General features: G+C 37.9%; 1 protein-coding gene across 7 annotated transcripts; it reads right to left on the bottom strand.

The window, feature by feature from the left end:
* Positions 1-1807: 1807 nt before the first annotated feature.
* IL18R1 (interleukin 18 receptor 1) lies at positions 1808-26768 on the bottom strand. Of its 7 annotated transcripts, none has more exons than XM_040536378.1 (14): positions 26273-26768; positions 25489-25656; positions 23755-23934; positions 23142-23382; positions 22697-22824; positions 21473-21710; positions 14548-14725; positions 13117-13270; positions 11928-11990; positions 9546-9702; positions 9236-9369; positions 7660-7821; positions 6219-6377; positions 1808-4695 (listed from the first exon to the last, which is right to left on the bottom strand). In XM_040536378.1, exons 5-14 carry the CDS (start codon positions 22743-22745, stop codon positions 4295-4297), a joined length of 1695 nt encoding a protein of 564 aa, XP_040392312.1. In that variant the 5' UTR covers positions 22746-22824; positions 23142-23382; positions 23755-23934; positions 25489-25656; positions 26273-26768; the 3' UTR covers positions 1808-4294. The 7 variants fall into 7 exon arrangements, with proteins under 7 accessions (XP_040392312.1, XP_040392321.1, XP_040392325.1 ...); XM_040536387.1 differs by having other exon boundaries at positions 23142-23338; positions 26273-26762; XM_040536391.1 differs by having other exon boundaries at positions 23142-23293; positions 26273-26748.

Here is a 26768-nt window from a genome sequence, read left to right as displayed (position 1 = left end):
ACAGCATTCCTTCACCATAGTCAAAAAAATCCAACCAGCTACAATTTTCTTGCAATATATAGTCAACAGTTTTGTAGCCACATATTGAAATAATGTCTCCAGGAAATGACTGAAACTGATTTAACTATGGAAGTTGTCGAAAAAATTAGAACAATAAACTGTGAATTTATTTGATTGTCTTCCATAAATACTTTAAGCCATCAAAGTACTGAACTTTATTACTTTTGTGTTTGATAGGTAATAATAAATATATTACACTGGACTGTTGTGTATCTCACTGATGTACATGCTATATCCCAGTAACAGAGGCCAGACGGAAGATCAAACAATGCAATCTAAAAGACAAAACCCTGTAATGAGATGATTATATATTTAGTGAAACTCAAAAATGAGACTATTGTGGTCTATCTGCAGCTGCTGTCACTGAAGTTCAGGAATTTGCATTATTGAACCACAGGAAGCTGCCATGAGTTGATCAAAACTGGAACAGATTCTAGTGGGGCCTTTTTTCAATTTTGTATCTTATGTAACTTGTGGCTGTTGCAGAAAGCTTAGTAAATACCGTTTCACTCAGGCACCATATTTAATTATAGCTACTAAACCAGAAAAGTATTTCACAAAAATGCAATCACATTTTCTGTTTCAAAACACTGAACACTTTATAACTACGTCACAGGCATAACACTAGAAAGGCAATGTTTCAAAAAGTGTATTAAATAAACATGAGATTTAATGAGTTAAAAGTTGCCTCTTCCATGCAAGCTCATTTCTAAGTATTTTCTAAGATTTATTTATTTTTATTATTATTATTATCATTATTATTTTTACTTTCACCAAGAAAGCATGATTGAAAAGGATGACTTTAATATATAAGCACAGTTTTAGAGTACTCTTCCTGGCTAGACTCATGTCTGCCAATCTTTACTTTCTTGCCACTTTTTATGGCATTTAATGAACCCAGGAATCAATCTATCTACTTCTGGATGTGACACTTAAAATTCTGGACCTTCCTGCACAAATCAATTGCGTATTTCCTCTAGGTCCTGACATGTCCAGCATACAGTAACCTTGCCCTGCACATGCAATAGGCATGTGCCCACAGTGTGTCGCCATGTTGGACACCTCATTTTTGATCTGACTGCAAAATTTCTATTTAGTTTCTAGCTTGGTAAACGTGCTACTGACAAATTACTTCTGCACACATCTTCACTTGTTCTGCAACATAACCAGCAAATCTTCTACCAGGACTCTTGCAGTTCCCTATGTCCTCCAGCGCTTCTGCAAACCTCCTGCTTTCTTTACAATCTGAAGACAGGTGGAAGAGATAGGATTTGTCCTGAAGCTTGGATACAGAATGACATATTCTACCTCTCATCATATGTATGTAAAGAATGCAGATGACAACAGAGGAACAGAAGTGTTTATAGGAAAAAAAAATACTTATGGATGTGGAACTATATGTAGTGTCCATTTGGAGGTACCCACTTCCCTGCAGACTCGAGTCTCTCCAGACTTGGTACAGACACTGACGGTAGCCACACAGGGTAGGGCTCATGGACAACTTAACATTTATAAACCTTCTATATTTCTAGGCCCTTACACAGTGCTACACTATAATACTGGTACTATATATGATAGCCTCAACTTTTCCCTACATATAAGTTAAAACTATCAATGGAGAAGAAAACTTTGAACCCCCCCCCCCTTTTTTTTTCTTGCCTGTATTGTGTTTGATAGACGATAGTCAAACAGGAATGATAGTCAAACAAAAAATACAGGCAGATTATGTTCTCACAGTCAGTATCATGTTGTAGTATGCACAAGAAAGACAAGAATCTTCAAGACTGTTGTCTTACAATAGATCTCCCATTACTGATCCCATCTGCATCCTTCTTTAGGAAATTAATTATTCCAAAAACTTGGTTGGATTAGGTTTGTTTTTTTTTTAATTTTTATTTTTATTTTTATTTTTTTACAGTACAAAAGAGATATTTTTTGCTCATGGAGAGCAGGTCTAGCCATATTTTTGCTTCTTGCATTATTTTTCTTACTAGAAGTACAATTTTTGACACTTACTGCTGTCTAACGGCAGCAAAAACAGAAGCCACTGTTGCGTGGAGGGGGAAATAAAGTTTTATTAAGAGCAAAAAATGTAACAGAAATGCTACAGAAATCACTGAAATGACCCATTACTTCCAACCAACTATCATGTGAAGTCACTTGTAAATTGACATATACATGATTAGGCAAATCAGCACAACTACAGTCTATAAAAGTCACATTAGCAGCTTCTTTTCTCTAGAGATTGGCAAACAGAAAGCAGGTATTTCCAAGCCCTGGTTAAAGTCAGTAATTCTGGATATAAGAGCACTAAGAACAACATCTGGCATTAACATAGACTTAATTTCCTTTGTCTCCTTTTATCAAGGCATGGGCAGATGAGTATTAGCTATATCACCTCTCCAAGCTGAGGTGGGGGAGTTCACAGAAAATCCAGTCTTGCTTTATAATAGCTGATTCTCTTAGAGGGCAGGCTCAGTCCAGAGCTTTAAATAAACTCTGTGCACTCTTCATATTCACATTTGACAATTTATGTTGTTAGGCAATGTGTTGATGACAACATATGAAAAACAATGTGGCTGAGGAGCAAATGTAACATATTGGTTAAGTACCAGGAAGGTTACCACCATTTCTGTTAGTTTTATGGCCAAGGAATGGAAATGCACAGTACAACCACTGGCATTTCTGAAGTAGGGGCAATCATTAGTCCTGCTGAAAAATGTTAAAAAGGAAACATATTAAATGTTAAAACAGGAAACACTGGTGGAAAAGAACTGAACTTTGAGAAAGATTTAGAAATATAAAGGCACACTTATCTACACAGTAGAAACCCTCTTTGGTAAAAGCTTAAGGCAGAGGAAGGCTTTTGCCTAAGTACCACAGCTTGACAGCTCTTTAGTTGCATGACAGAAATAGGGAGACCTCTTGGAGCTGATATGAAGGACACCAAAAATGCTTGTCTTATTCCTCTATTCCTTCTCATTTGTGTGATTAGGGGATATTTGAAAAACAACAAGGTATTTCATTCTCATAAATCCTGAGACAGTTGGAACATCCATCACTACAACTGTATTCTCAAGAGCACCAAGAAGATAACAGAGCTGCATGAATTAAGTGTCAGTATCAAAGATATATCTCCTCAGAACTAGCATTAGTTGAATACAAGACAGTGATGAGAGTGGGATGAGCCTTGATGGTCTCCTAGCAAAGTGACTGAAGTTCTTCCAAAATAATTTTCCAATACTTGTTCCCTATTGGTATTAGGAGGAAATAGAGTTCCATTGTTTCCAGGAACTTATATGTCCGATTGTCATCTTCTGCCAGGCAGCTAATAGTGACAGAGTATGATCATGATTTTGAATGGCATTGCTAGGTTTATTATTGAAAATAATGCTAGGTACTAATGTTCTAAAGGGTTAGGAATAGATGTATGTATACTGAAGAGCTCATTTTTGCATAAATCCTCTGCAGCTCTCAGCTGAAGGTAGCTCAGGATATGATGTAGATATTGGTGTCCATGGACAAAGTACTATTAGCTCTATCCCATTCCTCTCTTCTCTCTGCCAAAATGACAATTTACAGTATTCTCAGCTAAATTAGAGGATGAAAGCAGACTTTACCATTCCTCCAAATCACTGCCACTTAGCTTGTCTAGACCACACACAACTCAGGAGTGAATGCAGTTAGCCTGACTAAACGTCTGATTCCTTCTATCCTTCCTTGCCTCCCTTTTCACTTGACTTTTCTGCTCAATGTTGCCTAAACCCTATATGCCAAGCTCCCTAGGGCAGGAGCCATTTGGGTCAGAACCCAAGCAGGATTCTTAGGAAATACCAAAACACAAAACTGAGAGCATCTAAATCATAATACTTTGTAAATACTGATAAATTCATTGAGGGGTCTCAGGAAGTATGCAAGTATAACTAACGTCATTCTGCAAGAAGGAAAATGTGAAACCAAAAGATTATGTGTTGTTCTTGGTGCCAGGTGTTAAGACCTATGCAGAATCAGAGTTCAGCTCCTTGTGTAGACTACTGAGGAAACTGTCTCTGGAATAGCATTTAGCACTGGAATTAACAACATCTTAGCCACTGTGACATTTCTTATATTCTTCTTATATCTCAGACTTGGCCTCTTATGAGCACTGTCTCCCAAAAATAAGCACAGTTTGTGTTTTCTATTTGAATTTAGCAAAACTGACAATTTTCTGCAGCATCTTCCGTCTCCATAATTGCTATATGACTGCATTACAGTCACAGCCCCCAGTCCATGGTTGAGTCCCTTCTGAGCCTAGATCTAGATTGTTACAGTGCCCTTTGGTGTTTGACTTGGTAGGTTTCGCTGGCATCAGGTACCGAAGGTTCTTCCAAAACCTGGAATTCACGGGAAGAGATTTATCCTTTTTCCACTTCACAACCCTCTTTGATGGTAAAAGAGACAGTGATTCTGGCAAGAAATTGTAGTCACTTATAGGCATATATTCAATTAATATGATCTTAGTTTTCCTTTCAACTAGTGCTTTATGTAGTCCACTCTCAAGTTCATATATGGCTGTGTCAGAAATGTAGTTTTGGCTCAGTACAATGATTAATCTTCGACTTTTATCAATGAATGAATGGATATCATCAACAACAGCTGCAAATTAAAGATAAATGTGTTATTAAACTAAATTGAAAGGACAGGCATTGAATTGATTTCCTTTAACAATTGCACATGTACCAAAAATGTTCCCCTTATGAAGTGACAGCAAGGAAACATCCTGCCCTTAAGAAGAGATTAATGTGCATTACAGATAATGAGTCTGTGAAAATGAATTCTCACAGGCCAAAGCTTGTTCTCTGGGACAGATAAAAAAATACAGTCTCCAGCTACCTGAGACAGCTGTCTGTCAGTAGTCACATGGACTGAAGGTGACAGCAAAATTTATTCTTCCTCCAGCCAGATGTCTCTTTGGTCTTTCATAATGGACACCATTAGAGAGATTCCACACAAAGTCACCAGCAGCCACCTGAATATTCAGTAAATCTCAGTTTACTCCTTCCTTTATTTCACTGAATCCCCAAATCTATTGCCAGTAATCCAAGGCTGAGAAGACCATCATGTGATGACAGAATGAGTTCCGACTCTGTCTCCACAACCATGATACAATGAGATCTACAGAGACAACAGGTCTAGAAAACATGCCTTGTAGGGACAGAGAAAGCAAACTGTAGTAGTAACACAATGAATAGAAAACAGAGAGGAGAAGGAGGCTGGCAAGGGTATTGCAATATACCAATGGCTCCTGTAAATAGAGGCAAACAGTCTGTTTTCCATATTCACAGTGGATCAAACCAGGGAAAAGGAAATAAGCTACAACTGCTGCAAGGAAGAATCAGACTGAACACTTAGAAAAGCCTTTTTTAATTCTCAAAATGGATTGGAAAAGTTGTGGTATCTCCCTCAGGTTAGAAGAACATGTCAGGAAAGGACACATGAAGAGAAGATCCTGCCTTAGGAAGGAGGGTGATTAAGCTTATTGCTCTGTGTTTTTAACAAGGAAATCCAATTCTCCAAATAGGCCTTCAAACTAAATGGAATCCCCCAGTATCTTTTTTTTTTTTTTTTTTCTTTCTTTTTAAGGATCTGTAAAAGGCCATTAGTAATATAGGGAAAAAAAATGCCATGTTCTCATGTATATTTTTCTTACCCCTATGGCTCCCACTGCATTCACAACATGCTATCAACTGCCAGACTGAAGACACAGACAAACATGTGAGTTACCTGAGGATCTGAGTAACAGAACTATCAACTGCTCAGTGCAGTAAGCATGAGTTCAGACATAGATGCCTGCCCTCAGCAAAAGCAGAGCAAAAGTGCTATTACCATGAAGCACATTACGTTCTCTGTGTTCTCACCCTTTCTCCATGATATATTTTTCACCTTATCTTGAATGTGTAATTAAAGGTATGTGTGCATGTATATATGAATTCATAAAAATATATAAAATGTATAAAATGTGTTTATGCTGCCTTTGCATGCAAACACAGCCTAGATAAAATGAATATGTAGCATTTCAATGCAAAGAACGTCTGTCAGATTTCCTTCTCATTGCAGACGTTTATATATTCATGAAAAGGATGTGTCTATTTAATGACAAGAATAATCAATACACTTACCTCCTCCAGGAGAGACATCTCTCTCAAATATACATAACTTGTACCCAAAATTTTCTTCTAGTATCATTGGTAATATCTTCAAAGCAAATTCTCTCTCTTCTTCACTAGTAGAAGCACAGTCTTTCAGATAAGACACAAAAGCATCATATTCTTTTCCATCTGGAAAGAAATCACCAATTTTTGTCTTGTTGGCAACGGTTAGAAATACAGTATCTGATCCACCATTCTGGCTTACAAAATTATTGTCTCAGTATCAAAGCACCCAGAAACATCTTCCTTATTACAGACTAGTATGCTCAACGTGTCTGCAACTTGATAAGAAAGTTATATAAGTTCTATTGCCCATTTTCACAATTACTTTACCTTTCATCTAATGCTACCAAGTAGTTCTGTAGAACAGGTACTGAAAAAATAAGCTAGTTTATTATTTTAATGACTTAGAGTTATAAGAATATACCGTGTCTGGTCATATATTGGCCAGTAATTTATAAACATAAAATCCAAGTAAGACCAATTTAGAAACCAGGCTTACCACATTAAGCAGTCCAGGCTTACCACATTAAGCAATCTCTAATTGAAACTTGCAACAAAACTGTCTGGATTGATACAATAACACACATAGTTTTGAATCATAAACTATGCTTCTTCCCTAGCATGAATGGAAAAATAAATAATCCTGGCAGGCATAAATGACATTCACCCATTACTGAGAGAACTCCAACCACTGCAGCTTATTCAAGGTATATTCAAGCAGATTTAGAGACTGAGGAGGTCTAAGGAAATCAGGTACACATACACAGCAAGGTTTTTTTCACTACAATTCTCAGAAACACAGTCACAGAGTGAAAATTATACCCAGAGTTAGGTAATTGTCAGGCTTGCTCCTTAAGTCAAGGTCGCAGCTAAGTTGCTTGGTAAAACACTGGCAGTGTACTCTCTTTAAGTGCATTTAGTGACAAACTTATGAACACTGCAATGACCTCTACAGACAAGGAAGCATTTTAACCTGAAGCAGAAAGGCATCAGTTAGGTGAAAACAAATTTGAAAACAGAAACAACAAATGGTCTGTCAACTCCAGGGTGCTCATCCTCCCTGCAGATAGATTACCTGTGTACTTCCACAAATTGCCAACAATTCTCCAGCTTCTGTGATGAAGAACATCGCACAATAAAGCATGCTGGAACAGCAGCCAGCTATGTCCCTTCCACTGTCTGTTCCAGGGGCAACTTCCTGACTGTGTTTATCTGCTTTATTACCCCAAGGTGAATAACACACTGACTTGACAATCAAGTTCTCTTTCACATATTCCTCACTGTTTCTACTTCCAAAACTCCTGGACTTATTTTGCCCCTTCCTCTATGACGATTGTTTTTTAGAGTCTACCAAAAGCTATTTTTTAATCAGCACTCTCTTTCAATGTCAGCATTAGCCAAGTCATACCTCCAGCAGTGTCATCTCTTCTGCATATGTTCCTGTAAAATAGAACTAAGTCTACTCTGAACATCACACAGACAACTGTCATGGCTATTACAACACATGGAAGTAGTACAGCAAGAATCATTCCAGTTGTAAATAGGTGCACTGGCAGATCTCGGGTGTTTCCTGTAAAAGAGAAACCCAGGAAATTAAGGCCTTAACAAAGAGTATTACAGGACAAGATTAGTTTAGTAAATTGCACAGCAATTTAATGGCATCTTAAAATTACCCAAACTGAAACGTTTGTGTGAATCCTTTCCTGCCAGTATTTCAAGTACACACGCATCCCATTCATCCTGAGATGGAGAAAAACTACAGAACATAGTTTACTCTAAAAACTGGAGAATTAATCTTGCATGTCTGCACACATTCTGCACACACATAAATGAGATGTATGTGGGATCAATACTGAGACTACAAGTCCTCAAAGATGTACGGCATCCCAGACTGGAGGACTACACTGGGTCAACCACTTTTATGATGAGTTCTCTTCAGGATCTCTATCATTTTGTGTTATTCCCTACCCTTCTCTCAGCCCATCCATAACAGCCATTCATGACCCATTTAATCTCTTTGCCTAAGATCTTCTTTTGCTTCTGTCTCTACTCTCTTTCGGGCTTTTTTAAAGATTTATTTTACTTTTTTAAATTGGTTTGTTCTATTATCCTCCCTTTTTCAATTCCAAATACAAGTTTTTAAGTATTAAATCTTTGTGAAGTCCTTTGTGAAGACATCATGTCATGCTCACTGTAGTCTGTATTTCATTTGTTTTATTATATACTACATCTTTTAAGATTGACTAGTCCATTTTCACACATACAGAATTAAATATTTCCTCTCAGTAAACCTTGGAAAGGTCTAAGAGAGATGGAAAACAAGCAGAGAATGCCTATTTGCCATGAATCTCCAAGCTGTGTGGACTATAGATGTGAAGTGTTACTTCAAAGTAGAGTTCAGCTTTCCAAAGCTAGAAAGATAGAGTCTGACTCTATCTTTCTAAGAAATTATCAACCAGAATGTGTGAGGCATTAGCAGGAATATCAAAGATTACACTTTCCATGAAAGAAGGGAGAAAAAGAAAAAAAAAAAAAAAAAAAAAAAAAAGAGCTCCTTAATAAACAAAGTGGCCCAAATAACAGACACTGGGCTGCACTGAGGTTTGGGTAGTCAACCCCAATAATCCCACCAATGTGATGCACTGGAGAGCACAGAGGATATTTTATCACGGAATCTAACAAACTGCTGCAAAGGGATCTGTCAGCTAGAGCTTAGCTCAGCCTCCCCCAGCTGTACCCACACCACCATCAGTTTAACTGTGGAGCCCTCACACAGGTGATGTAGCAGAAGGAGCAGCAATCCCTACTGCCCCATCTCAGAGCACAAGGAATCACCCAAAGAGCTTGTTAAATCAAACCCCAGAGGAACCAAGGTCTTTACCAGCACACACACATATCTGGATCAGTACCCTTCTTCCTCTGTTGAGAGGCTGGCATGATTAGTAATTAAAAATGAGAAGTGTTGTTCATAGATTATACTGTACCTTTCTTCAATTTCACTATTTTTATTTGCACTGCTTCATCAGCTTGCAGCTTACAGGTGAAATTGTGATGCAAGTCCTCATCTCTTACTTTTTTAATCCGTAGTAGCCTTGTGACGTAAAACTTGTTTCCCAAACTGCAACAAGGAATGGTGTTAGCAAAACTATCTGCATAGAAATCTTCAATAAGTTGAGAGGCAGATTTTGAGGAAAAGTTTGTAGAAGAACCTCAGACATTTTAATGAGTTTGCAGTCCATAAAATGCAGAAATTTATCACACACAACAGAAGTTCAGTGTTTTCTGGAAACCTACTGTAGTTTTTTGAACTCTTCTTCGCATATCAAAGGGTCATTCTTGGGGATATCTGAGCATTTTTCTGGAAATGTTTCATTAATCAACCAGTAGAGGCTGGCATCTTCTTGCATATCGTAACCCAAGAAACCTGTGCAATTGAGTATCTCTTCTTTACCTACACAAAGCATAACATAAGAAGATGTAGTCAAAAGTGACATTCATGTTCACAGTGCAATAAAATGTCAGCTTTCCAGACCTCATATCCAAGCAGCTGTGTTCCGTTATGGGCTTAATAGCCCCTTTCATATGTGTGCCATGGTGGCAGTGGCTTTGGCAACCACGCACAGAGCTCTGTTGTACTCCACTACAGAGGGAGAGTCATCCACAATTTTATCTCAGATTAGCTGTAACAGCCAGAAAAGTTTAAATAGGCCAAAGCATTTCAGACTTCAGGGAACAAAACTGTGTGCTGCAGACAGAAAACAGGAGAGGACCACCCATCACCAGTGCCCCAGGGACATGTAAAAGTAAGTAACTGGTAAGGGGAATTATAACCAATTGATGATGACAGCTAAACCATATACTACAACATAAGAAGTAACAAAACCTGCTAGCACCCATGCTGACCTCTCACAGAGAAATTCTCATCCCAGCACCACACCTGGAAATCAGCATAATCCTGAATGCATGAATAATTAACTTAGCCAGTCAGCTACTCCTTACCACTCCAAAACACTATTTGGAAGTGTAAAGGAACCACGCCTTAGATTTCGGTTAATTATAAGAAAGAGCAAAAGTAAAAAGACAACAGTGCACATGGGAAAATAAAGGCAAAGGTCTGGAGCTATGGAGTGTGAAATCTGATGATCTGCAAGGCATTTGAATTTAAACACTGTCATGGAAAGCTTATCCTGAGGTTAGCTACAACATTACATCACCATTTCTAGGTTATGCCAGCACCGTTTCCAGGGAACACATCCAGAACACATTTCAGTAAACCACAAAAGCCACACACTAGTTCTTGTTCAGGACACTATGCACAGATGCTTTCCAGTAAGTAAGCTTGTCCAGGAATACTCTGAGAACATACATTTTAAACAGACTTCTCAAGGTTTAACAGGGTGGATGCTTCCAGTGAAACTGCTTAAGAATCTTTAAAGCGAGGTCGAGCTGAAAATGTGGCACCCTTAGATTTAGACCTTACAAATCCAAATCACAATTGCACAGATTGAAACATAGACCTAGAAAAATATTATCATCTACCTTGCAACTCTAGCCTTTTCACTGCGCACAACAGCTTTTTTTTTTTTTTCAAGGAAATCCTATACAGCACCATCCAAACCATGAAGGGTTTGAAATTCCAAAATTCCCTTCTCTCTCCACCATGCCATCAGTCTGATCAGCCATCAGGTAGTTCAAAGATCTTACCAAATGATCTGAGCAAAGCATATAAGACATAGAAGACTTATGGTTCATAATCATTTGATGCTGAACCATGTTTCCTTGCAAGGGTTGGGACGAGCAGAGTAAGTGATAAGAACTGTGTAGGAACAGTGCCCTGGGAGACTGGGAGACATAAGGCAATATAGGATTGGGGTGTTGGCATTAGAAAAAGGACCTACTAGTTGGCCTTTGTGGGGTGAAAAGTAAGCCAACATCTGGTGTCTTAGCTGAGCAAATGAGATACACATATGAGCCACAGAGGTGGTGAATATGCGTTTGCAGAATTGTGCAGGGGAAGACTAGGTAATCAAATTGGAGAATCCCTCAGACACAGGAGAGCAAAAATACAGGTGAAGTTATATTCTAAAGAACTATATACAGCCTCTTGGATGCTTTGTGGTCAAAATCTTGGATAGTTTCCAACACTGTGTGAAGCCTGCAGACCATGTTATCTAACCTTTTCCCAGCTAGTCAAATTTTTGGCTTTTGACAATAAGACAAATTCTTTGAAGCAGTAACAGATCTGCATGCTTGCATTGCCAGGACTGTCATGCCTCACGTTTCTCATTTCTCTGCAGCATGATGTCCTTGACTGCATCAAATATTAAAGAGATCACTTATTATTGTTGCTCACTGGACAAACCAGACATCTTTCACACATCATTCTGTGGGGTTTGCTGTCTAAAAAGGGAAGTCGTGGTTTATCATCACTGTCACTTTCTCTTGCTGGTCATAACAACAACCTGATCTTCGGCCTCTGTAAGGGTGAATTTAATGTATATCAATCATGGAATCCCCTAAACAAAACATAACCAGATGTGAAGATGGATCAGATCCAGAAGGGTACACAGACAATTCGTTCAATCAGACTTAACTAGACAATCAACTATAAAGAGATCTGAACAAAACCATATATGTGATGCAGCTAAAATAAAGATCCTTGAACTAATTTGATACCTATTTCTGTTTCAATTTCTTCATCGCGTCCAACTATCTCCAAAGTGACAGCCTCTGGTGCATCTAAAAAAATAAAAAAATTACTGATATTGAAGTAACAGCTTTCTTAGATTCTACCACAGTAAAAATGATGCATTTGCTTTACTTCTAAAACAAACCACATAGATTCCATTTGATTCAAGGAGGAATATCTGGACCTGTCATTACCAAGCAGCTTAAAAAGCAGTATATCCTGCTGAATTTTTTGCACGTGCATACATATACATACACAGTTTGCAATGGTTGGAAAGGCTCTCTCACAAAACTCTTAGTAAGTTTGTATGACTTACAGCAACCAATTTTGAAAAAATTACAACTTCAGGGAAGACATACTAAATAATTTTTTCCAAATTGGTAATGTCTAATGTAAACTTCTGCTTTATATTTCTGTCCTGGTTTCAGTTAGGACAGAGTTAATTTTCCTCCTAGTAGCTGGCAGGGTGCTATGTTTTGGATTAGAATGAGAAGAGCGCTGATAACATGCTGATGTTTTAATTGTTGTAGAGCGGTGCTTACACCAAGCCAAGGACTTTTCAGCCTCTCTCTGTCCTGTTAGCGAGCAGGCTAGGGATGCAGCAGGAGCTGGGAGGGGACAGACCCAGGACAGCTGACCCAAAGTGGCCAAAGGGGTATTCCATACCATCTGACATCATGCTGAACAATATATAGGGGTGGCTAGCTGGGGTGGAGGGGGGGCCGGCTGCTCGGGGATAGGCTGGGCATCGGTCAACGGGTGGTGAGCAATTGCATTGTGCATCACTTATTTCGTACACATTATTACTATTAATACTATTATTATTATTCTTATTGTTGTTATTCTTTTCCCTGTCTTAATAAACTGTCTTTATCTCAACTCACAGACTTCACTTTCCCGTTTCTCTCCCCCATCCCGGAGAGGGAGGGGGGAGGGTGAGCGAACGGCTGTGTGGTGTTTGACTGCCAGCCGGGCTAAACCACAACAATTTTTAAATTATTGCAAAATAGATCAGATTTCCAGATCTGATCACCTTTATATATTTATTTATTTATCAAATAACTATAATTAGGAGATAATGAACCATATCCGTAAACAAATAAGTTTAGCAGGGAATTTTTTCCATAGTAAGGACAACCAAAAGCATCTTTCAAAGTTTTCAGAAAGTTTTCTTACCTTCTTCTACTACCAGCTTAATTGTACTTGTGCTGTGGTATATCCTTCCATTATGACTGATCAAAATTTTACAGGTATATATACCAGAGTGCTGAACTGTTAAGGTTTTAAAATCCAGTTCCCGTTCTGTTTCATTTTCATAGTTCTTACAGTCCTACAACAATAAATCCAGAAAATATTATTCTGTAGCAAAGATATATTCAAAACCTTAAAAAAGACAAACATTATTTTTGAAATGAATCATCACCATCACTCTTTTATTTTCTCAATGACATTTACCTGACCCAAAGGAGATGGGGCCCAGTGTTCAGTCATGGTCATTTAAACACAACCTCTGAATATTCAACCCACTAAAAGTTGAGAGCACTGTAATACGGTTCTTGTCTGAATTACCTTAGATTAAGAAGGGAAATGGTCACTGGTGGGATCAGGGAATGAACATTTCCTGGATGCATACATTTGTTACCAAGCTCTTGTACAAAAGGCATATGTTACCATCCTCCTTTTATCTCAGCTTCAAGTGTAATATGAAAGCTTTCAAAAATTTCACCCAATCAAAAACCCAAGGATATTTAAGTCTAAGGATGGCTGCTTCACCGGTCTCATAAAATATTAGTCATAAAAATATTAGGCATAGACACAGTCAGGCATGAGAGAGGTCAGTCCAAGGCACGCCCCTTTACTGAGGAAAACATATCCATCAATGGTCCTGCCCTCTCAAGGACAAGGAAGGAGGGTTGTGTCAGGCAGAATACAGATGCCAGCACTTAAGACACCAAAATCCTTTCCTGAAGCTGATTCAACATGGTGTCTGTTACTCCAGGCAGGACACCTACAACCCACGGAGAGGAATAAAGAGCACTGCTCAAGGTGTTGAGTAGGGACAGGGTGGAAGAAACCTAGTCAGGGTGCTTAATCCAATGGATGAGCACACCAACACTCAACAGTTACAAAAGTTTATACAGCTATTGTCTATGCCCTGGCAAAAACTGGTCCAAAGAAGACCAATGATTTGCCTAAACTGAACAGAACTAGATCTGCTACATTTTGGAAAAAATGTTCAGGAACGGCAAAATTTAAAAGTTTTTCAATTACTTTACAAGCACGTGCCAACTGTAAAAGAAATATCTTGGCACTTAATTTAATGTCAGAATAATACATACATTAACAAAGTAGCTAAATCAGCCAACAGATGTGCACATCAAATCTATTACCATTCCAAACTAACAGTAATTTCTGATTGCAGGTTCATTTTTCTAACAAATCTGAAAGCAGATAGAAACTTTCTTCTCTGTATCTGCCTAAAGGCTTTTTTCACCAAAAACATGAAAAATTAAAGTATTATAAGATTTGTAGATGCTTCTAAAAATCTTTATAATTCATTTTTCCTGCAGATGTTTTTGATCTACAGCCAATGATTTGAGCGATTACCTTGTACCATGTTACACTGTCATTTTCATTGACAGACAAATCACTGCATTTCAGTGAATGACCTGTCCCAGCATTTTGAATTTCGGTTGTCAAATGATTTTTGTTGAAACAGCTGCTTTTATTCCTTTCAAGCACATTCAAGGTCCACTTCTGAATTGTGAAATTTTGTCTTCCATTGCTATGAAAAAACATTTGTAAAATCAGTGTTAGGAGCTTTTTAAAGGATTGTAGCTCAGTGAGCTATAGAGCAAAACAAAAACAAGTTCTTTAATACATCTGTTAGATAAAAAATACATCAATAATGAACTGATTATTTACATTCCCCTTCACTGCTTTTCCAATTCCAAATGCATTATTTCTCATAATGAAATAGGTTATCCAAACTAAATCATCTATCACAAAACACTTGACAATAAAATTATATCTATGAAATATGACAGTATATTCCATACCTACCAGAACAAAAATTTAACTATCTGTGGCATCATATATAATTACAAGTGAGAACAAAAGAGTTTTAGTAGCTTAAATCAACATGTGATCTGGTAGGTTTAATCTCTTATGCTAAGGTTTAAAGCAGTAACTAAGAAATATACATATATATTCTAAACATAAAAAATAAAACAGGCTACTGTGTTATTGTTCAAAAAGTCACATTTTTCATTGTTTGATGCTGTGTAGATAATCACCAATATTTTGGAAATATTTCCAAACTATGCAATTCTCATGAATTAGTTAATCACTTCTGGATTCAAGCATGATACTTCTGGATTCAAAGTTGACACTAAGATGAGTGGTGCAGTCAATACAACAGAAGGAAGGGATGCCATCCAAAGGGACCTGGACAAGCCTGAGAACTGGGCCCGCATGAACCTAATGAGGTTCAACAAGTGAAAGTGCAAGTTGCTGCACCTGGTTTGGGGCAATCCCAGACATGAGTACAGATTGGGAGAAGAACACATTGAGAGCAGCCCTGCAGAGAAAGACTTGGAGGTTCTGATAGACAAAAAGCTCGACATGAGTTGGCACTGCGCTCTTGCAGCCCAAAAGGCCAATTGTGTCCTGGGCTGCATCACCAGAGGAGTGGCCAGCAGGGTGAGGGAGGGGATTCTGCCCCTCTCCTCTGCCCTTGTGAGGCCCCACTTGGAGTACCGCGTCCAGGTATGGGGCCCTCAGCACAAGAAGGATGTGGACCTGTTAGAACAGGTCCAGAGGAGGGCCACAAGATTGATTAGAGGGCTGGAGCACCTCTCCTGTGAAGAAAGGCTGAGAGAGCTGTGGATGTTCAGCCTGAAGAAGAGAAGGTCCAGGAGTGACCTCATTGTGGCTTTTCAATGCTTAAAGGGGGGGGGGGGGGGGGGGGGGGGGTTAAAAAAAGATGGAGAGCAACTTCCTTCTTGGGCAGACAATGACAGGATGAGGGGGAATGGCTTTAAACTAAAAGAGAGGAGATTTAGATTAGATGTTAGGAGGAAATTCTTCATTCAGAGGGTGGTGAGGCACTGTCACAGGTTGCCCAGAGAGGTTGTGGATGCCCCATCCCTGGAGGTGTTCAAGACCAGGTTAGATGAGGCCCTGAGCAACCTGATCTAGTGGGTGGCATCCTTATGGCAGGATATGGGAACTAGATGATCTTTAAGAATCCTTCCAACCCAAGGTGTTCTATGATTCTATGTCTGCCCAAGAAGTCATGTTGGAAGGGATTAATCTCTTTTTCTCTCATTCTCTACTGATCAGAGGTCTACAGTTTAATGGCCACCCCAGGTTGATGGAAAAGCCATGAACTCTTTCTTCTAGAGCATGTTCATCACGTCCCATATCTATAAAAAGTCAGGTGAATAGGCTCCAAAAATGCCTCTTCTGACTATCTAGAAGCTGAATGTGATCATTCAGGTATCTAGTATATTCTATTCACATATTTCCCTAATGACTCAGATTATAGCTGTGAGTTATTTCATTGCTGGATATGTCCAAATACATGGCTACAAAGGGAAAAGAACCTGAAGGTGTTTGGGCTTAAATTTGGCAAAGTTAGTCTCACTTCGGCAAAGTTAGGGCTTAAGAGAAAGTAATTTTTCTACCTGTAAATTAATGGGCGAGGTTTTACAATTAATGCCTAAAACTCAGCTCTCATTTTTACTGAACAAACAGGGTCTGACAAAGCAAAAGTAGTAATCACAGAACACTTCCTTCTGGTGTCAGACATGTCTTCATAAATACATTTGAATCTTCCTGCCTCCAAGAAAAGAAAAAGGAATTGCTCCCAGGAGAACTGAAACAAGCAAAGAACAATTTCACTGAAAATGGCTAAGGGACAAAGAGGTTGAAATGGAGGAACAAGTCTGACAAGTGTATCAGCTTTCACACCATTCTCATGTGATATACCTTTTACTGTTAAAAGAGTCAGAAGAACCATTACAACATCACTTATATGATGAATTTAGCTTGAGATTTCATTTTTTTCCCTTATGAACTCCCCAAAACAGAATTGCTTTGCTCACCCTCTTCACATTGCAGTCCTTTTTCAGTCTGCAGATTCTTCTTCTCCTTACTCACTGGAAGTATTCATTATTCATAGTTGCAATTGACTATCTAAATATAAACATGGTGGTTTGGTTTCTTAATCAGTTAACTGCGGTGTCATAAACAGGAAAAACCTTATCAGAACATTTCCATCAGAGATGAATTCACAGTGGGTGGAGTCCTTCTCATCTGTTCTTCAACATTGCATTTACACATTTAAATTGACCTACACACCACAGTCAGCAGTGGGATAACACTCGGTAACCTCTCAGAGTGCAGTTTACATGACCTATTTTACAAGCTTGTTTTAGGACAAGATAATCTGTGCCCCAGAGAGACTTCTCTGTCTTTGACAATAAAGGCACCTAAGGTAAATAGCTAAGGTGTAGTCATAAATATTAGTTCCAATGAATTTCACCAAGTCTGTGTGCTCTTTTAGACATCACACTTGTATCTGAATAATGCTGGAGATGCAGTTATGGATCTGGCCATAAAATAAATATAATTTTAGTACCTAGATTCAGCAAATGGAAGAAAATGATCAGTAAAGCCACATGCTCTCCTCAGCACCATCACTCCATAGAGGCTTTTTTCTGACATTATTTTAGTGAAATCACTTCAACAAATATGAGGATTTCAGCCAAAGTGGATCATGATATTCTAGCTGACGAGACAAACTCTGGCAAGGACCAACTCTCTGGAAGGTGACAAAAACATACCTATGCAAAACTGAGATGAATTTGGCTTATATAATTTCTACTTGTCTGCAATATACATGATTTTCTACACCACCAACAAAAAATGCATTACATTGTATTGCTTAAACTGCTAGTGTCTGAGCTGTTATATTCCTGTCTCGGTCTTCACTTGCTGCAATTCTTTAGGGATACTTTTGGGGCTACAAAACTGGCTGCTGGCTTAACAGTCTTTCAGCTTCACTCATATAACCCAACAAGAAGGAACAACAAAAAATAGCTTGACTCAGGAGAGAATACAAGGAAGTGAAAGCCCTTAGAGCATATAATCTGAGTTTACCATAAAGACTGCATACATATCCAATTCTGCCATCCCTTATTTATTTCACTGCACAAACTCAGTGCTATATTTCTATCTACATCAAGAAAGTGACAATCAGCCTTCCAGTGCACAATATTATGGTTCTCTCTATTTCAAGTTCACAAATACAGAGCAGCAAGATTTTCAAGTTCACAAATACAGAGCAGCAAGACGACCTGCTTTTTTTTGGTTGGTTGGTTGTTTTGGTTTATGATTTTTTTTTTTTTTTTGGACAACCACAGGATATACGTTATGAAAACCCGTGTAAATTAGAAATCCTGCCAAATATTTGTGACAGTTTTTCTTCTTACCACCCCCACACCAAATACATATGAAATCCTTCATTTTAAAGATTTTTTGCTGAACATGCACACATTCAGGCTTTCAGGTGAAGTCTATTAATTCCCGAAATAATGGCTGAAGTCTACTCTACTAAGCAATGTGAAAACACATCAAAATATGCATGTTTGGCTATACATGCTATGTCTCAGCAAAATACTTCTACTTTAACTGGAAAAATTCTTATTCTTCTTTAAGTCAAAAATAAAAATAAGTGGATAATACACTATACATCGTTACATCATTTTCACCTCTTTCCTGTTGCACATTGTCAGTTGCAACATAGCAGGAAAAAATAGTTTGCAAAATCTGTCAGTGCTGTGTTGTCATACACTTCCTGAAAATCTGCAGTAAATTGGATTGACACTTTGTTCACTAAAACTCCCTAACCAGCTAAAAAAATAATAATTCCTATATTGTTTACAAATTATCATATATAAATTAAATACTTGAAAATAAAATATATAAACAAAACTATCTTAGAATGTCTACTTTAAAACAAAACCCTATTATAAATGCTCTGAAACAAAACAATCTCCATTCTGTCAGTCTTACTAAGTCTTAAACCAATTCATTAATCCACAATATTTTCCTCTCCATAGAGACTAATAAAAGTCCTCCTTCACTGCAGGAAACTGATTCTGAAAATAATCTTCTATATTTGCTGAAATGTAACAGCTTTAATATGTTTGCCAACAGTGGGAACCAACAGAATCCCAAGATCCCATGAAAATCCCGCCCCACCCAAAAAAAAAACAAACAAAAAACCACTTATGCATATTATTCCAATGGCCTTCATTCTGCATTCTGATCCTAACCAAAAAAAAAAAAAAAAAAAAAAAAAAAAAAGATATCCTTATAGGTCTAACAGAAAGATATTCTAAATAAATAAATAAATAAATATTGTTTCGGGCTGGTCAAAATATTTTATTTCAGAAACTTTTATCTTAATAAAAGTCCCTTTTTTCAAAACACATTTTTATAAGATAGTATCATAATATAGTCTCTTAGAAAATGAAAATAAAGAGTTTCATAACTGAAAATCAAAACTCTTAATTGCATATGAATACTTTGATGAAATCAAAAAGTTTCTTTTTTTTCTGTTTCTTGCTTAGACAAATCAGCAAATCAAAACATTTCACAAAGGATCAGACATTTTTGTGTTTTCTAACAACTAATCATTTTAAGAAACTTTATCCTAATATTTTTACTCGGGGTCTTTTTCCCTCATCTCTTTCTTCTAAATATAAGACTTTTTCCCTCAATATTGACTTTATATTTTTATCATATTAGTTTTATATAGTTCTTGTAATTTACTGTATATTTACTACCATTATTCCAAATTCTCAAAAAAAATCACAAAACCACAAGTATTGTGAATTAAGGTTAGGGTTATCACAGCTTTCCTCTGTTGTGCCTTTTTTTTAGACTTGTTATGACAACCTCCTTTTGTAGCCTGGTGATTCAGATATGCTCCTTGCTCCATGTCAGAGCGTGCATTTTATCCTGTTATTTAGGTGCTAGCAGTAGAGTGAGTTTTTAGATTTAATAACTTTTTATCACCATATTTAGTGAAGTCACTATATGGATGACTGCTCAAGGCCATCAATAAAGTAATAAAGCTTTAATGGCAAGTTCAGACTTGATATGAAATGTATAGGTCCATGATAACACACAAGCCTATGTCAGGTATTATCTAACCCCGAAGTACCACAGTTAGGCAGCTGGCTTCACCTCTGCTAATTTAGACAGATCTGTACCCAATAATATGCTAAATCTGAACTACATTGCAGAACAAAGTGGCCAGACTACCACAGTCATCACCCCCAAGGCCAATTCTGTTAATATCATGTTCAACATACATTAGGAAATTTTTTCTAAAGCTTTATTTACTAATTGGAGAAAGACTGACCTGCCATTAATAAGAAATCACATACAACCAAAAGAAATATTCATGTGTGTCTTTGCTCTACAGGTAGGCTTTTCTTTTATAGCATTCAGCATTTCAGATACGGTGACTCATTACTTTTAGAAATAAAATCAATACAACAATAAAGATACATGGAAAAATATAACATGAGGTTTTCAGCTTCTAACTTGAACATTAACTAGGTAACAGATTAACAATTGAAGTCTAACTTAAAACTATATACTATCAAAATTGTGTATGCAACGTTGCTGGAGAAGTGTGGATAGCATTTTACAGTATATGAAGCCCCATAACAGCCAATAACCTTTATGAACCAGCCAAGAACCTTAAAAATATTACCTCAAGAACAGCACAAATCATTACATGAAAAATAATTTGTTTAAAATGAATTGTTACTTCAAATGTAAATCCTGAATTACAGTTGTGGTGCAAGTTAGTCGTAAAAACTTCATACAACAAAACTTTGATCTAGTCCTTCTGTCATTCCTCATGATCAAATGAGGAATACCACCATCAGTTGAAGCCCACCCTTATTTCCGCTTTTGCCTCGTGATGTTCTGTGATGGTAAGGAATCAAATACAATTATTTCATTTGTTCTTTGAACAGCTCCAAGCATGCCAGGCTGTGCAAAGAAACCACAGTTCAGCTATGTCACCATTACCTTACTACATTTGATTTACTTGGCAGGCCTCACTGAGTGAGTTCCACTCAACGGAGTAAGGAAGAACAGGTCTGGTTGAGAGGACAATCAAATGTTTCCTTCTACTTGGCCATTGACAGAAGGGTTGCCTATCTCTCATTGTGCTTAGAGAATCAGCCATGAAACAGCAGAAATGCTACCTGTTCTATCAAAAGTTTACAGAACCTTTAAAAGGCTATATCAGCATGTAGAAATATGTGTGTATTATGGGTCTGTCTGGGTGGTTATTGTGAAATGATGTGGAAAGTGACACCATAATTAATGTAGTTCCCTGAACTTCCTTTGTATAAATGCCACAAATAAGACAAAGACCAAGACCATCTTTATAGACAACTTAAAGGGCAGAATGTTGTTCATCCACTTCCTGTGTACCCACCTGTGAGTGACAGAGTAATTCCCAGAGTCACTGAGTTCAGCTGGCCAAAACTCCAGAAAATTCATTTGGGAAATAATTCTCTGTGTTTCCTTTATCAGCTTCTGCCTTCCAGCATTTTCTTTGTACCAGTTTATTGTGTATCCTTCTGTCTCAAAACGTAGCATCGACTCAGGGAAACAAAGGAAAAAATATTCCCCTTCTAGTACATCAATGGAGGCACGAAGGGGACACAGCTTCTCTTCAGAAAAAAAAAAAAAAAAAAAAAAAAAAAAAAGGAAAAGAAGGCTCGATACTCTTTCATAAAATGCCATTAGCCTGACTTTAAAGTGACTTGCTGTGTAGCAGGTCTTTTATAAAGTTACTTTCTTTTAGCAGAGTAGTTTGGCAGTATTTATTTGTTCCAGCAAAATTTATTTCAGTCTGAGAACTCAGTTGTCCAAGTTTTCATTCTACCTTACCCAAGCAAAACTAGAAGGTATAGAAAGATAAAAAATGGACATTTCCATAAGATTCTTTCATGTGGGTCCATAAGTGTACTAATCCAATGAGCACAGTCAGTAGAACTTTATAAAAAAGCAGCTGTCACAAATGGAAGGGGGAAGGAAAATGTATTGACTTGACAAAGGTGGCTAATCCTCAGAACTGATCAACTGCCATAAAAGCGGAGATCCTATGAATTAACATGTACATTTTCTTCTTAATTAAAACTAAATCGTTACATGGTAAGATTTCTTAAAAACTTCATATATTTTTAGAAAATTTCCCTTGGAACAAGGTTCTATGTGAAAAATTTAGCCTCAAAGTCTGCTTTTTTAATCAAATTTTCTAAACGTACCTTTACACGTGGAAGTCATAAAATACAGAAAAGGAAACATGGTCTAGTGCAAATATTCAAGAACAAAATATGCCTTCAGTCTCTTTGTCCTAGAGATTATCTCTCTTTAGCAACCATTCTGACTACGCTTCTGAATGTCACGAAAAGAATCGTGATCACCATTTTTCTTGCTGTGGCTCTCCATATAGCCATGTTCCCATACAACATAATCAGGTGTTTCCACATAGCAACTCGGTTCTATTTATTTAATAATTTTGTTACTTTGGACCAAATTTTCCAAGTCTGGAACTGGTCTAAAGTTTCACCACTCTGAGCAACTGTCAAGAAGGTGTCATATATTTGGCAAATATTTTAAAGGTTCTATGGTTGAAATGAGGATTTATACTTACCCGTGGCAGATTCGGTGATAAACATTACTAAAAATATCATCAGAGTCATTTCCTTGAGTTAATTCTCACTTCTCCAGAAAAAAAAAAAAAAAAAAAAAAAAAAGTGATTTTTTCTTGGTTCTGAAAGCCTAAGAAAAACAGATTCACAGATCATCACAATTGCAGTGAAATAGACCACTCTGAGCACTGACAGCAGTATTACTAATGCCTGTTACTGAAGAAGGCCTTCCAACTGGGAAGTTACTCATTTTTATTCTACCAGGTATTTTTATGTGCCAGGCAACATATCTATATTTTCTTTGGCAAGTTTTATTCCAAATTCAGAAAGCAATGCACGGTCTTCTCCCTCCATTTTCATGTTCACTAGAGGCCCTTTGTATTCCTGAGTAAACTGACAATCATATAGAAACATCTAGACTTAGATCCCAAGCCAGTGAACACCTACCAGTGAGCAGGACAGTGCTTTTTCTTCTCCACAAACAGTATGATCTTCGCAGGACTGGACCTTAAAGAAACACAGCTAACAGAATCTTCCCTTGCACTTCAGCAGAACAGCAGAATGTGGATGGATCAGACATCTTGGTGTCTAATTTTATCCTGTTGGAAAACAATGAGGTCTACAATTTTGCCTCACGTTTTCACCTACAGAACAGATAAGTACCAGTTGACAGTGTTCATGTTCCCATCTAGGGGCAGAAGATAAAGAAACTCATTTTCAATTGTTCTTTCAAAGACAAACGCGAAACTTTACTAAATAAAACCAGTGTGGAGTATCTCTTCTGAGATTCGTCTGAACAGCAGGTTAACAACCAAGTGCAGAGCCAATCCTAAAACCGTGCCTCAGTTTTGCTGACAAGACAGACAGCTTAGAGGCATGATAACCTGAGCTCAGCCAAGACAGATGTCCTTATTCAGACACTTACCTGAACGTGAATATACAAATAGGACACATACTTAAAAGAGATATTTCACGGAGAGCTGTCCAAAGTAATCTCTTTTAGCATTCCCTTTCTTTGGTTTTACTACATAAAACTTGCAATTTGAGAAGACATACTTACTGTTGTAAGACACCTGCCTGAGATTTATGATTAGAAACTTCCTGCGATACAAAACAGCAGCAGGCTGAAGTAGGCTATTGCATTCCAAGCAATATTCCAGAATGACAGCAAGATGTGTAGCTCCTCTCCCTCTCTTATTCTCTCCAATTCATTACAAGTGTGCCACCATCCCATAAATCACTGTAAGAAGATGAAAGAACTGTTTCACATCCCCTTTTTCAGACTGACTGGTAGACAGACCCCAGTTTTGAAAGCAGCTAAAGAAGCAACTTTAAGGGACCATACAGTAAACTCCTCAGACCTGGTTTCAGTTCCCTTCTACACATGGAGATTCAAACTGCTACACTTTACAGGGAAAGAAGGCCCTATGTCTCTGTTTTCATTTCTTGAATTTACTTTTCATTTTTCACCCTAGCACATCCAGAACTACAACTGCTACAGACCGTGAAACTACGATCCGCTACATAAGGATAAAATTACATATCATCAGATGTTAATTCTAAATCCCATTCCTTGTTGGCACATCACATCAGCACAAAATGGATATTTCAGCGAATGCAGAGTAAAGCCCTTGATTCTTTGAATAGGGATTAAAGAACAAAGTCTTATGCAAGCTACTTAGTGATAGCCAGGTTTGAGATTGGTGGGTACAAATAAACAAGCAAAACACACAGCCTTAGTCTTACTCTCATACTACTATTGAACCTGATCAATTTGTTTGAAATTGTTCTACTCCAGGCTAGCAGTATTTACATTTGAGCAATATGGTTTGCGGTATTCTTCAATGAAATACCAGGAGGGAAACAAACAAACAAACAAAAAAAAAAATGTATAGCTTTTGGTGAAATTCAACTACTATAAAGATATTCTTCAAGGATTGGAATAAGATCTTTTATTATCAAAAAGAAATGGGGAGATAATTTAAAAGGCAAAGATTCTCTGTCTCTGAAGGAATACAAAAATATTCAATGGACAAAATGCTAAGGCAATCGCAGTGAATGACAGTTTCAAAGACAAAAGTAAAATAAAAGTTGTCTATTAGTTGTCTAAAGTGTCAATAGCTTTAAGCATGTTTTTCAAATTTCTTACACGCTTAAAGCTACAGTTGAATTTTTAATTATTAAAAGTGTTTCCTAAAAATCATTATGCCATTGTGAATCCAACAAAATCTTAAAACAAATAATATTTTAAATTCTACAAACTGCATTAATGTTATCTCACAAAGTAGACAACTGAGTGCGTTTAATGATCATTAACTTTGTTAGGAAATTCCTCATTTTCCTGGAATGACCAGGGGACTTCTGAACGAAAGGGCGCTGATACTCTTAAGTGATTTTCAGTTTGGTCAAATCACTCATTTTGATCAACTCTTTTGGAAACCCGAATTTCTACCCAAAGGGTTGTGACTTCTTTTTTTATAAAGAAAAAAAAAAAAAAAGAATAAAAAAATCAGATTCTTCTGAACCTCAGATTGTTTGAACAAATATTTTGGGGTCAAGTGAGGAAACCACTGATCTTACATCTTTAAGGATGGCTTCTTGTCAACTTAAGTCTTTTTCAAGTATGACTTTAAATATGCAACAAGTCAAATAAGATTCATGCAGAAAAGCAAAAATGATCTAGCAAACAGTTGTCTTAACCTTAGTAGGTCTAAGCACTTTTCAGCCAGGATTTCTAGTTATTGGTTAAAATGAAAATTCGCCTACATTTCAAACAACGTAAGTGTTTACTTACCATGCAGGTTTTGTCAGGTTGAAAGTGGATGCAGAGGTAATCTTCCAAACTGCAGACAGTCACAACTTGTACTCACGAATCTTCTGAACCTTCATTCATCGCAGAAACAGAGAGCGATCACTCTCAGTAAGCGAGTCAATGCAAAGACAGCTCAGTCTGAAAAACCTCCTGAAAAAGCAAGAACAGAATTTGTCACTTTGAACTGTTGACTGCAGGGAAGAAAATGGAAAAGGTAGAAGTGAGAAACTTACTTTTACAAGTACTGATTGGAAAAGTATAGCAAACGATGAATATTAACTTTTCTAAATGAGGCATTTGAGGGCTGACATATAAATGGTTTAGGAATCTTTTTATTATTTATTTATTTATTTATATTTTTTTTCTCTTCCTGCCCCAAAGCTACCTAGGGGAGAAGGAAAGGGCCAGGGCAGCCTGGGGAGGGGGGAGACCTTGTAGTGCCAGTAAGGGGCAACGTAATGTAATAAGCCCTTTCAAGGGCTAAATTATACTAAATTATTATAAGGAAGAAGAAAGTCAAGGTCCTGTGGGGAGGGACGTGGGGGGGGGAGGGGCGCCGGGGGGGCCTTAGGGGTGACAAGCAGTGCTGGGGACGACGGCGGGGCGATGCTGGAGCCCCCCAGTGCGCACATCCCCACGCAGAGATGCGGCCAGAGGCTCCCCGGGGTGCATGGGGTGGGGGGAACAGGGGCTGCCCCTCCTGGCCCTCACCCCCCGAACCCCGCCGCCCTTCCCCTGCTCTCCTCTCGCCACCCCCAGACCCTACCTGGCTCTGCCGGAGCCGCTCAGCACCGCTCAGCACCGCGCCGGAGGGGTTGGAAGGGGCGGGCAGCAGCGGGGGGTTCTTCCCTCTCACAACATTCGTGGGAGGAAAGGGCACAAGAAAGTGATGGCTTTGGTATTCGTAATCGAAACGCCGCTTCCTCTGCTTTTCTGCTGAACGCTGGCGGCGGGACGCCTTTCCAAGAAGTGTGATGGAAGTAGTATGGAGCTTTAAGGACGTAAGCTAAATACATATTACGCTAAAAAATGCATCTTTTTATTTCTGCTACAAATTCCATCCTCCCTCGCTGGCCGTATTGAGGATGGATGCTGAAAAGCTGATACGCTGCAAAGATTTTTTTTTTTTTTTTTAAAAAAGCAAACCTCACAAATTATGACCTGCAACAAAAGAGAAAAGGTAAAACACGCAATCCTATAAAAGATCTACTGACACATGGATCTGATTCTCCTGATTTCACTGCTGTCTTTTCTGTGCTAGC

The sequence above is a fragment of the Cygnus olor genome, chromosome 1 (genome assembly GCF_009769625.2).
Source record: "Cygnus olor isolate bCygOlo1 chromosome 1, bCygOlo1.pri.v2, whole genome shotgun sequence".
Classification (NCBI taxonomy): Eukaryota; Metazoa; Chordata; class Aves; order Anseriformes; family Anatidae; genus Cygnus; species Cygnus olor.
This window is presented reverse-complemented; position numbering and strand designations above follow the sequence as displayed.